We start from the raw sequence: 13074 nt of genomic DNA on the forward strand, positions 1-13074 counted from the left end.
TAATTTTTTTATATTTATATAAATATTTTGTTATCGAATACTTTTTATTCTATTTCAATATAATTATTTTATATAAAATATATATATTTTTTTAAATTTTGATATTAAAGATAAATAAAAATATGATAATTATTAACACAATTCAAAATTATGATTTAAGCATAATGATGAGTCATCACATCTAACCAAAATCATTTTTGAAAATTTATTATAAAAATGTAATAAAATTTAAATTATATTTTTAATTTTTTATATTAAAAATAAATAAAATATAATAATTATTAACATAGTTAAAAATTTTGATTTAAATATAATGATGAGTAATCACATGTAACTAAAATCATTTTTGCAAAATTTATTATAAAAATATATTATGAGTATATTTATTTATATTTTAGATCAATTCGAAATCCATTTATATAAAAATTATATACAAGAAAAAGATTATATTTTTTTTAAAAAAATATAATGGTTATATAAAATAATCCAAATATAAATAATTTACTCTATATTTCACGCTATTCTCGGGAACCCCACTATTTCTTTCAATTCAAACCCAGATCTTTATATCCGTCGTCTCTGTTCTCGACCATTTGCGAATCCAAAAACTAATTAGGTTTGAATCTATAAGTCAGATTCCTACTAATGCATACACAATCGCTGCATCTATACTGCCACCACCGACAGAGACAGAGATCGTAGAAAGAGAGAGAACATGAATCTGTTTGTCCGGTTGAACCCTAGTTGAGTCACGGCGGTGAGTAGACACTCTCGTCAGCGACGAAAATGAAGGGCATTTTCAAGTCTTAGCCTAAATCTCCGGTCGATATAGTTCGGCAGACTCGCGATATCCTCATCTTTGCTGATTGCTCTGCTTCTGAGGTTTAAACTAGCAAGCGCAAAGAAAAGGTTCGTAATTTCGCTTCTTTGATGCTTTTTTGGTGGGTATTAGTTGAATTGTTATCATTCAAGTGTTTTGTGGTAAAGATTTGATTTTGAGGGTGTTTGTAGAATGTTAATGTGAAATTGAGTGTGTGTTGATTATCGTCTAGTTTAATTATTGTTGTCATTGAGCTGTTTGTGTTGTGAAATTCCGGCTTTTTTTATTATACTGCTGTAGTATAATGAAGTGATGATATATAGAGTGGATGCGAGAACATACTAAACACGGATTTTCCATGAACTAATAAGGTCAATAAGTTGTGCATTTGTTGCTAATACAAACAAAATATGTTAGGACAATCCTGCAGAGTAGAGGGTGAGGATATTAGGCTATGAATCAAGAAAATTCCCAATAGTTTGATGGTCTGAAGAAAGCTTAAAAGATCACGAGTGTCAATGCTGATTTTAGGCATCTAGTAAATTATCTCAGCCTTAATCCTGTTTGATGTATCATATACAAGCCTGAACATGTGAGTATAAGATAAAGGAGTTCTCCAATGATCACATATATTAACTAAAGAACCTCATCTTGTACATATATTCTGCAAGAAAGAATTATGTTGTTCTCGGTACTATCTGCTTGAAGTACATATAAATACAAGCTCAAAGAAAGCACATTGAGATCTCCTTTACAAATTTGTGTATTTGTTACTTTTTTCTTTTGCTAATCAGAACTTACGTATTCCAATGCTCTATAATATTAACTACTTAATCTATATACAATTCTACCATCATGTAGGGGATTCGAAAAACCCTGTACAACATTTTCAAATTTCCCTTCTGCATTTTAATTTATTTTTAGCACTACCCTTTCTTGTAAATATACTCATAAACCTAAAGTACTGTCAAGTGGAGTTGCTCTATCAGCTATGTGAATGTGTAGTTGGAATGTTAGACATAACAGAAGCAATAGACAGACTCTGAAACAAAGTTATATATGCATTCTCCTACTACTTATTGTATGTTCACTTCTGTTATCTTGGTAGGATCAGTAGGAATAATTTCAGTCTACTTCTTAATATTCGTTATTTATGGAAATAGAATCAAGCAATAGACATACTTCTATACAAATTTTATAATATCCAAAGCTCTGGTCTTGCAGAGTATAAACACAATCTGAAAAATGAAGTCACCTGTGCTAGTGATACATGTATATGTAGTTACACAGTAACTAGATGAAAGGGCATATCAAATGGAATAGGATATTGATTGAATATGGTGAAAGCTTTTTTTATTCATATAGATTATTGACATTGTTTCTGCATCTTCAGGATCTTTTAATGGTGTTCTTGAGCTTCTAGTTCGAGCATGCAGGAGTCTCCCAGAAGCTATTATGATGATGATCCCTGAAGCATGGTAGAATGACGAAAATATGGATCCTCAACGAAAGGCTTTGTATGAATATTTTTCAGCGCTCATGGAACCGTGGGATGGTCCAGCACTAATATCATGTAAGAGGCTTACATGATGTTGATTTTAACATATAATTATGATATTGCAATGTTTAGTGTTTTTGCTGACTTATAATAATCACTTGCAGTTACTGATGGTCATTATCTTGGGGCTACCTTGGACCAAAATGGATTACGCCCTGGTCGCTTCTATGTTACTCACAGCGGACGAGTTATAATGGCAAGTGAAGTTGGGGTGGTGGATATCCCACCAGAAGATGTATCCAGGAAAGGAAGACTGAATCCTGGAATGATGTTTCTTGTGGATTTCAAAAAGCATGTTGGTGTAGATGATGAAGCTTTAAAGCAGCAATACTCACTAGCACGACCTTATGGAAAGTGGCTTGAAAGGAAAAAGATAACTCTTAAGAACATTGTTGAATCCGTTGATGAATCTGATAAGGTGTGGCCACCCATAACCGGAGTCTTGAAAGTAAGGATTATAAATATATATGCCTTCTTCATCTTGATTATTTCCACCTTTCTTGTTCTTCTATTATATCTATGACTTTATAAACTTCCGCATTTCAAAAAATTTAAGTGGCTTCACCTATGTGCTTGTTGGGCATCTAACAATGATGACAATATGGAATACATGGGAATGCATGGTTTAGTGGCTCCCCTGAGGGCTTTTGGGTATGTATCTCCTTGACCTGCTGGCTAAACTCTTCCGGAATATGAAAGATAACTCGAATTGTTTTTGTTTTTCAGTTACACAGTCGAATCATTAGAGATGCTATTGCTACCAATGGCAAAAGATGTTGTTGAAGCTCTTGGCTCGATGGGGAATGATGTTCCCTTGGTTGTGATGTCAAACAGAGAGAAACTTACTTTTGAATATTTCAAGCAAATGTTTGGTCAGGTTACAAATCCTCCAATTGATCCTATCCGGGAGAAGATAATTACATCTATGGAGTGCATGGTTGGTCCAGAAGGGGATCTGACAGAGACCAATAAAGAACAATGTCAACGTATGTCACTCCAAGGCCCCCTTCTATCGATTGATGAAATGCAAGCTATTAAGAAAATGAACTACAGAGGCTGGTGCATCAAAGTTGTAGATATTACGTATTTGAAGGAACGTGGCAGAAACGAATTGGAAGAGACATTAGATAGGATCTGTTTAGAAGCACATGATGCGATCAAGAAAGGCTATACTACTCTGGTGCTCTCTGACCGAGGTAACATATTCCCTTATCTTGGAGGAAGCTAAATATGAAAATAATTACCATCATCAGTAATATGTTAATAATATATGTATGATGAATTGCTTCTGATATGGTTTCCTTATAGTAATTCTGCTTGTACTAATGGTTATCTATACTAATGGTGTATGTTACTAATTTTTGACTTTTTTTTTGGTGATCTACAGGTGGCTAGCAGAGACTTAACCCACTCACGACATCTCTGTGTTAAGTATCAATTTCATTTGAACCCACCTATGTACCCTCCAGTCAGGTCCTTGGACCAGCAACAATTTGTGCATGTTCATTGTCCACTAGTTTATCCCGGAATTTGATCATTCTGGACAGGTTGTGCCTAGAAACAGAAGGTATTGTTTATCTGATCAAGATTGAACTTTAATTCCAGCGGCGACAAAGATACAGGGGAAGTGGCTGCAGGTCCTGTGTGATTTGAGTAACTATGCAAGTAAAATGTTAAAAGTTCATACTTATGTATATAGAAATCTTTGATTCAGAAAGATATTTAGCATAATTATGTATGAAACCTTGATCGATACATTTTCCTTAAAAATCGTATATATTTATTATTTGTTATGGTTTATTTGTGCTTGTTGTTTGTTATACATAATATCTCATCAAAGTCTTCTAGAGGTGCATTGTGTATGTAAGACAACAAGTTAAGGTTATCAATAAAATAATAAAAATATATTTTTTTTAAAAACACTATAAGCGTCGGCATTCTTGTTAACCGACGCAATAGGTCTATACTTATAGCATCGGCATTTTTGGTAACCGACGCTTATTCATATATCTACAGCGTCGGAAGTTTAGTTAACCGACACTTATGCCTATACCTAAAGCGTCGGCATTTTAGATAACCAACGATTATGCCTATACCAATAGCGTCGGTTTCTTAGATAACAGACGCTTATGCCTATACGTTAATGTCGGCATTTCTGATAACCGACGCTTATAACAATTTTAAGCGTCGCCTAAATAACCGATGCAATAGATCCATACCTTTAGTGTTGCCTGCATTACTACGCCACTTGAACGACGCTAAAAGTATGTTTTGAACGACGCTATAGACCCTTTTTGTACTAGTGTTTTATTAGCACTCTTATTTGATTTGTTGAATGTTATTGAGGTGACAAGTGAGTTGATATGAGGTGCTAATTTGGATGCCAAAAGTTTACATTCGATTACGTAAGGTGTCAAATTTATTTGTACTCTCAATATTGCATAAAATATTATATGTTTATTATAGTTATATTTTTTGTTTTTTATTTGAAATTATTGAAGTAAGTATCTTGGGATGCCAATCATTAAATTTTTTTTTAAAAAAAAAGATGCTAAAAAAGAAACTGAAGAAAGAAAATTTAAAAATATAATAGTTTTTAATTAGGTGTCAAAATTGACACGCCCAAGAGGGTTAGAGATGATCTTACCGGGGGCTCGAACCCGTCTATTTCTTATTATGTTTTGGCTGTAGTTTGAAGAAAATCAGATTTCAAGTCATAAATCATGATCGCAAATTTAGTTTAGATATATGGGACTATATGAATAGGAAAACGTGTCTACCACAGGTCCACAACACAACATATATAAATCTTCCATTATCAATATAACGGAAATATCTTGTAAGATAGGAACCCCAACTTTGGCTTCCATCCATAATTCTGTATGTATACGTATACATCCGTTGTACTTGGATGTCTTAATTTCCAAGTACGCTCAATGCACAATTGTCTGAATATTATGATAATAGTGAATTAAGGTATATATGTTGTATACCCATTATTTTGGTCCAAATAAGTCATTCAAAATTTAAATAAGGATGTTATTCAAGTTTGGTAGTTTAGTTACTGGTCAGTCTAGCTATCAACCATGCAAGTATGTAACATTTGGTTGCTTCGCCAAACTCCGTGGTTTCTCATTTCTGTGCCAATAATCTTCAGTAAATTGTTTTAGTTCAAACATATGTGTATATACTGTCCACAAATGTAAGAGTTTTCAAAAATATTCTCAAGATTTGTTCCTAAATGATAATTTGTCATATATTATTCATCGTTCTTTAATAAAAGAAATTGATTGTTCATACGCTAATACAAGAATTATGCTACATACTTCAAAATGAATCTCAAACATGTCCACAATAGCTTACGAGTTTGACAAACTGGTTATTGACCCCCCCATATATACCTAGTTGGTTAAAGGTATGAACTAATTCAAAGCAGTAACAACAATAGAAATGAGGATAAATAATCATGAACATATTCTAATGATTAGAGACCTAACCTAACTTGAAAAATGGCAAACCAGAGTTGACTCATGCCACAAATTTATCAACATAGCAAAGATGCTACCTTCCGGACCTTCTTCACCAAAAGCCGTGTAAATAGGCTACAAAGCGTTGCTTCCTTTTTCTACTTTACATTGAAAAACACACAAGCTGAAAATGACCATATAGTGCTTGTTATCTATGAATTGGCTTGGGGGTTACCCCCTATCTTTATAAAGGGAGCCTTTTGTATTTGGCATTTCTCTCATGCATCTATCTTTGTCAATTCACTTCAACATCCCCCCGCCCAATCTCTTCATGCAAATCCACACACTAATTCAAATCAACTCCAATATATATTTTTGATGTTGAAACCCCCCTAGCTACTACAGGGTTCCAGATTTGATGCCTTAGTTAAGATTGTGGACATTTGTCTTGGCCTAGTTTTTTAGGTCAAATACTTGAAACATGAGTGATGGCCACAAGTATATTGCACACGAGTTCTTATTCAAGAACGAACTCAACTTCTAACTCTTTTTCACGAACTAACGAATATTAGTTCGTATATTTCATGGTTCTGCCCGTTTCTTGTTTTAATAAACACAAAATTATCAAATAAATATATTGAAAACCCTACAAATTTGTTTAAACCAAACTCACAAATGTAAGTGTTTTAGCTTTGAGTTCGAATAAATTGCGTTAAATAACTATATATTTACTTTTTAACATATATTATAATTTAACTAGTGCAAATATATAAGTTAGTAAATTTAACATATTAAAATAATGAATGGATTAAATAAATTGGTATATTAATTAAATATAATATATACATTAATATTTGATAATTATTCTGGCCTCGATTTGTTTCGATGTAATCCAACTATGTGACTTCAAATTCCTTAGGAACCAAAAAGAATTACACCGCTTGGTTTGCTGTTTTTTAAATTAGGCAAGGGAACTTCAAGTTCCAAGATTTTGTAGTTACCTGCACAAAACATTGGAACATAATTACTACGGTCCACCATGATCATCACAAGTTACATAACTATCAAATTTATAAATATTAATTACTTATTAATTTTAACTACGCAACTTATAGTTGATAGTAATAAATCAAACACATGTTATTTATGTTAATGTATACTGAAAATATTTATTTGAAGTATGTACATTTATTTCTGGCCAGTTTATTTGAGAATCATTTGAATGTTTACATGTTGTCTAATATTATATATTGTGAACAATCTAGTATCAAATGGGATACAGAATATTAGATTGTTAAATACAGTTATATAATATAATAAGGTTCACAGCATAGGTGGTGTTGGACAATCCACTGGTATGGCTGTAGTGTTATTTAGATTAGTTTATATTGACTAATAAATAATACTAGTATACTTTGTGTATATTGAACAGGATCAAATTTAGAATTGTTCCCTTAATACTGATTAAGAAGGAGAACTAAGATTCTATGTTATTATTAATGCTTAGGTTCTTAATCCGGAAATAGTAATTGACACGTGTATATTATTTACATGTTTTGATTTATATATGAAATAATTCTTTTGAATTATATCATTATATTTTGGGTGATGTAATTATATACATGGTGGATATTATTTATTGAAGGAATCCATGTCCTGATAATATTCGGGTTAATGATGTCCCCTTGAAAGCTCAAAAAGATTTAATTATGTGAAACCCTGCAGGTGGAATTTATTCTAGCATAATTAAATAAAGGTTGAGTGGATGATCAAGGATAAAAGATATTAATTAAATAAATTATCAGTAATTTATTTAATTAATGGACATATGATATTTTAAACATGGGGAATTTAATAAGCAAATAATATTGGAACCGAATTAATTAAATTACGGTATTAGGAAAGGTAGTACAAATATTAATTCTTTAGTGGATTGAATTAATATTTAATTACATTGGGCTAGGCTCAAGATGTAATTAGAAGGCCCAACATAATTATCTATGGTCCCTATTGTAGCATATATATATTCTTATTCTCTTTTTGCTTGGAATTGTGTGAAAACATATTGTAGCCACCAAGGAGAAAGAAGAGAGGATAACTTGAGAAGACGGAGGCCACACTTCGCTCAAGGGAATTTGGGAATACAATAGAAGAGCGTGGAATCAACCATTAACAAGGTAATCCTCTTTTCGTAATCTTTATCGTAAAACGTAGTAACACCCTAAGTCCGTGGTTCCCAACAATTGGTATCAAGAGCCTGGTAATGGGTTCTACGTTTTATGATATAATATCAATGTCGTAATTATATATGCGTGTATATAGTGTTTTGCTTATATTGGTTTTGATGCAGGTTGTTAATCCACTATTATGGCCATGTATATTTTAATTATGTGTTTGGATCCCACGTGGTTAATTTTTGTTTTGGTTTCCACGTGGTTTAATCGTGGTTGTAATTTACACGATGGTTGATCGTGTTAGAATAGATTTTACAAAATTAGTTTTGTATTAGATCTATTTTTTTTGTAATTGTTCCGGGTATTTTGTAATAGTTATGTGCGATCGAAAATCAATTCCGGTAGTTTTTTGTTCCGTTGTGCGATTACAAGGGGCTGCTGGGGCTGTTGCGGCAACTGGGGCTGTTGGGGCTGCTGGGGCTGTCTTCTGAACTTAGTACCTTCTAAGTCGGTTCCTAAAACCCCCTTAGAATTGTGGACCGGGGATAAACCGAGTCTAAGACATATTCGAATATGGGGTTGTCCAGCACATGTGCTGAACAAGAACGGGACTAAGTTAGAATCTCGTACAGAAGTAAGGTTGTTTGTAGGCTACCCCATGGGAACGAAAGGATATTTATTTTATAGTCCGAAGAATCGGGATGTCATTGTTAGCACCAATGCAAGATTCTTAGAGGAGGAATATATAATGAATCACAAACCCATGAGTAGTGTCGTTTTAGAGGAACTAGTGGGAGGGACAAATAATACCCATGAAGCTGTAGTACAAGTAGAACAACCACAACATAATGTACAACCTGTCACTAATACCGCACCAGTGCCTCGTCGTAGTGGGAGGGTTGTTCAACAGCCTGATAGATTCATGTTTTTGGGTGAGTCTTCAGACTTGGTCTCTGGTGAACATGATGATGATCCCCGTACATACGAAGAGGCAGCACAAGACAAAGATGCAGATCTTTGGCAAAAGGCGATGAAATCTGAGATAGAATCAATGTATTCTAATCAGGTCTGGGAGCTCGTGGAACCACCCAAAGGTATAAAACCTATTGGATGTAAGTGGATCTACAAGAAAAAGAGGGGATTAGATTAAAAGGTGAAAGCCTGGAAAGCAAGACTTGTTGCGAAAGGGTATACTCAGAAAGAAGGTATCGATTATGAGGAAACCTTTTCACCGGTAGTCATGCTTAAGTCAATCCGTATTCTTTTATCTATAGCAGCTCATCTCGATTATGAGATTTGGCAAATGGATGTCAAGACAGCTTTTCTTAATGGAAGTCTTGAAGAAACCATCTATATGCAGCAACCAAAAGGATTCATTAAGGAAGGCCAAGAGCATCTGGTATGTAAGCTTAAGAGGTCTATTTATGGACTTAAACAAGCTTCTAGAGACTGGAATATTCGTTTTGATCAGGCAGTCCAGTCATATGGATTTGATCAAAGTCCAAGCGAATCGTGCGTGTATAAGAGAAGTGAAGGTAATGCAGTGGTTTTTCTAGTACTATATGTAGATGATATTTTACTCATTGGAAACAATGTTGAGATGTTATCATCAGTAAAGGCATGGTTGTTCAAACAATTTCACATGAAGGACTTAGGTGAAATGGCATACATCCTTGGGATCAAAGTTATAAGGGATCGCAAGAAAAGGATGTTGGCTTTATCTCAAGAGCCCTACATTGATAAAGTATTAGCTCGTTTTAACATGCAGAACTCCAAGAAAGGTTTTCTGCCTTTTAAGCATGAAGTTGCTCTATCTAAGAAGCAGTGTCCTTCGACACCTAAGGATATAGAGAGCATGAAAGCAGTTCCTTATGCTTCAGCATGTGGAAGCTTAATGTATGCTATGTTATGTACGAGGCCTGACATCTGCTTTGCTGTAGGCATGGTTAGTAGATATCAGTCGAACCCAGGTCAGGAACATTGGAGTGCAGTAAAAACTATACTCAAGTACCTGAGAAGGACTAAGGAGTATATGTTAATTTACAAGGCCTCAGATCTATTTTCTTTGGGATATACTGATTCAGATTTCCAATCAGATAGGAATAAGAGGAAATCAACCTCGGGATATATTTTTACTTTGGGAGGTGATAAGTGGCATTTTATACCACTTAGAACGTCTTAAAATGGCTTAAATTGGTGTCTTGAAATCAAGTATTTTGTGTATTTGATGCGTTTTTCTAGTGTTTATGCATTTCAGGGTATTAGTTGCATTTCGGGGGAGGAATCATCAAGAATAAGCCTTGGCATGTGTTCACCATTGCGAGAGGAAAGGAATGGGCAGATTACGGCGAAAAACGGAGCAAACCTGGATTTTTTCCAGTAGAGGCCTGCGCGCCCGCGCAGCAATGCTGAGCGGCCGCGCAGCAACCTGCGCACCCGCGCAGCTATGCTGAGCGGCCGCGCAGGGTCGGGGAAAAAGATAAATTATTTTAGACTTCTACTTCTGTTTGGCTTCCAACTTCTATGTAATCTGAGTTTTATGGGACTATTATATAGGTAGATTTGAGACGTTTTCACAGAGAGTATTAAGGGGATTATGTTTTAGATTGTGTTTTACGCAAGAAGCGAAGGAGATAAGGAAGAAGACCGATTTAGCACACCGCAACGAAGAGGAAGCATATTTTCTTGTGATTCTTGTTTCGTTGTAACGTTGGATGCTAGTTTTCTTGCTTAAACTTATTTACTCTTGTGACGTACTCTGTTTTAATATAATTAGTTTAGTTATTATTTTCTTGTGTTTGTTTATCATGATTTCATATGAACCCATGATGGCGATAAGTTCTATTATGGGCTAATCGTGATCATGGGGTTGCAACGGATTTATTATGGAATTCTTTAGTTAATTGTTTAATACTTTAGTGTGTGATGATTGCTTGATATCTAGTATTGGTTGTGCGTATTCGTCTTATGTGCGTCGCGAACATATAAGATAGGGTGTTAATCTCTTGTGAAGCGACGGTGGATCTTGAGATTTAGAACTTGCCATGCTAGCATAGGTTCATGTACGTTGTGCATGATTAGTGGGTAACTCTAACAGTTTTATTTGCCCTATGTAATCAAAAAAGGAATAACTTGTGCTTAAATCGTTGTGTTGTCAATTTCTGTAGACATATAGGAACTCAACATAATTGATGACTATTCAACTTCTATCTTAATTGTGGATGCTTGGTAGAATGGTATTAGTACAATGAAAGTTGGCTTTTATCAGTTTCGTGTTATTCGATTAATATCATTACTGTCACATGCTAAAGGTAATAACAATGGCTATAGAAGGAAGTAATAATGAAGTTGTGATCTCATGAGTGTTTTATTATTGATAAATTGAAGTGTTAGTTAAGTGGTTAATTAAGTAGTTAATTATAGTTAATATTTAATCAACAATTTTAAGTGTTATTATCTTAACATTGAGAAGTAATCATACATTGGTGAGTGAGTTTAATTAGACAATAATTTAGTCTGAGTCTCTGAGGGAACGAACTAGAAAGTATTCTATATTACTTGCGAACGCGTATACTTGCGTGAATATTAGCGCGTGTTTTCGCCCTAACAAGTTTTTGGCGCCGCTGCCGGGGAACTCGGCGTATTTGTTTAATTTATGTACTTACCATCATTGGTCATTAGGACTCAGTGATTAGGACGTAGTAGTTACTTACTCTTTTCGGTTGTGTTTCAGGTACTTTAGCAAGCGTTTATGCAAACTCGTTCTCGTGCTCGCAAGAGGACTTTAGATACAGCTGAGGAGACAGACGAAGTTCTTGATATTCCGGAGAAGTTAGATTTTGAGGATTCGGATTCAGGAACTGAGCAGAAAGAACCAGTAAACATGGGAGATCGTATTGTTCAAGCTGATCCAGCTCTTATGGATTTTTCTCGGCCTAAAATTGATGACATTCAGTCAAGCATCCTTCATCCGGCTATTCAAGCTAACACCTTTGAAATCAAGCCGGGCACTATTCAGATGGTGCAGAATTCTGTTTCTTTTGGAGGAGCGGCAACTGAAGACCCCAACATGCACATAAGGAATTTTGTCGAGATCTGCAGCACTTTTAAGTATAATGGCGTGACTGATGAGGCTATCAAGTTGAGGCTTTTCTCATTCTCACTGAGGGATAAGGCTAAAGACTGGTTACATTCTAAACCAGCTGGGTCCATCACTACGTGGCAAGATCTTGCGCAAAAGTTTCTGGTGAAGTTTTATCCAATGGCAAAGACTGCTGCTATGAGGAGTGCTCTTACTCAGTTTGCGCAGCAACCTACAGAATCTATGTGCGAGGCTTGGGAACGCTACAAGGAAATGTTGAGAAAATGTCCACATCATGGAATGCCGGATTGGATGGTGATCACTGGTTTCTATAATGGTTTGGGGGCCCAATCTCGGCCCATGCTCGATGCAGCAGCTAGAGGAGCCTTATGGGCTAAAAGCTATACTGAGGCGTATAATCTTATAGAGACGATGGCTGCAAATGAGCATCAAAACCCAACTCAGAGGATGACGTCAGGCAAGGTAGCAGGTATTCTGGAAGTTGATGCAGCCACCGCTATTGCAGCCCAGCTCCAAGCGCTATCAATGAAGGTTGATTCTCTGGCTACGTATGGAGTTAATCAAATAGCTATGATTTGTGAGCTTTGTGCAGGTTCTCAGGCTACGGATCAGTGTTCTCTTGTCAACGAATCTGTTCAGTATGTGAATAATTATCAGCGACAACAGCAGCCTGTGCCAGCGACATATCATCCTAATAACAAAAATCATCCAAATTTCAGCTGGGGGAATAATCAGAATGCTATTCAGCCACCATATCAGCAAGGAGTGCGTAAACAGTTTAACCCACCTGGATTCCAGCAACCACAGCAGTATGCTACAAGGCAATCATATCCTCAACAGGGAAGTACAGCTGCACCCACTAGTACTGATTTTGAGGAACTTAAGCTACTGTGCAAGAGTCAGGCGGTTTCTATCAAGACCTTGGAAAATCAAATCGGTCAATTAGCCAATGC

At 35.3% G+C, this 13074-nt stretch overlaps 1 protein-coding gene and 1 non-coding gene across 2 annotated transcripts; one reads left to right on the forward strand and one right to left on the reverse strand.

Moving 5' to 3' along the window:
• The first annotated feature begins 544 nt into the window (after nt 1-544).
• LOC141668034 (glutamate synthase 1 [NADH], chloroplastic-like) lies at nt 545-4146 on the forward strand. The gene is made up of 6 exons (XM_074474716.1): nt 545-909; nt 2214-2393; nt 2483-2826; nt 2935-3029; nt 3105-3574; nt 3766-4146. Exons 2-6 carry the CDS (start codon nt 2315-2317, stop codon nt 3771-3773), a joined length of 996 nt encoding a protein of 331 aa, XP_074330817.1. The 5' UTR covers nt 545-909; nt 2214-2314; the 3' UTR covers nt 3774-4146.
• Nucleotides 4147-12295: 8149 nt separating this feature from the next.
• Nucleotides 12296-12402, reverse strand: LOC141669468 (small nucleolar RNA R71). Its single transcript, XR_012553752.1, has one exon. It is a non-coding gene; the product is annotated as a small nucleolar RNA R71 (small nucleolar RNA).
• Between the last annotated feature and the right edge of the window lie 672 nt (nt 12403-13074).

Source organism: Apium graveolens, chromosome 6 (assembly GCF_009905375.1).
Source record: "Apium graveolens cultivar Ventura chromosome 6, ASM990537v1, whole genome shotgun sequence".
Lineage (NCBI taxonomy): Eukaryota > Viridiplantae > Streptophyta > Magnoliopsida > Apiales > Apiaceae > Apium > Apium graveolens.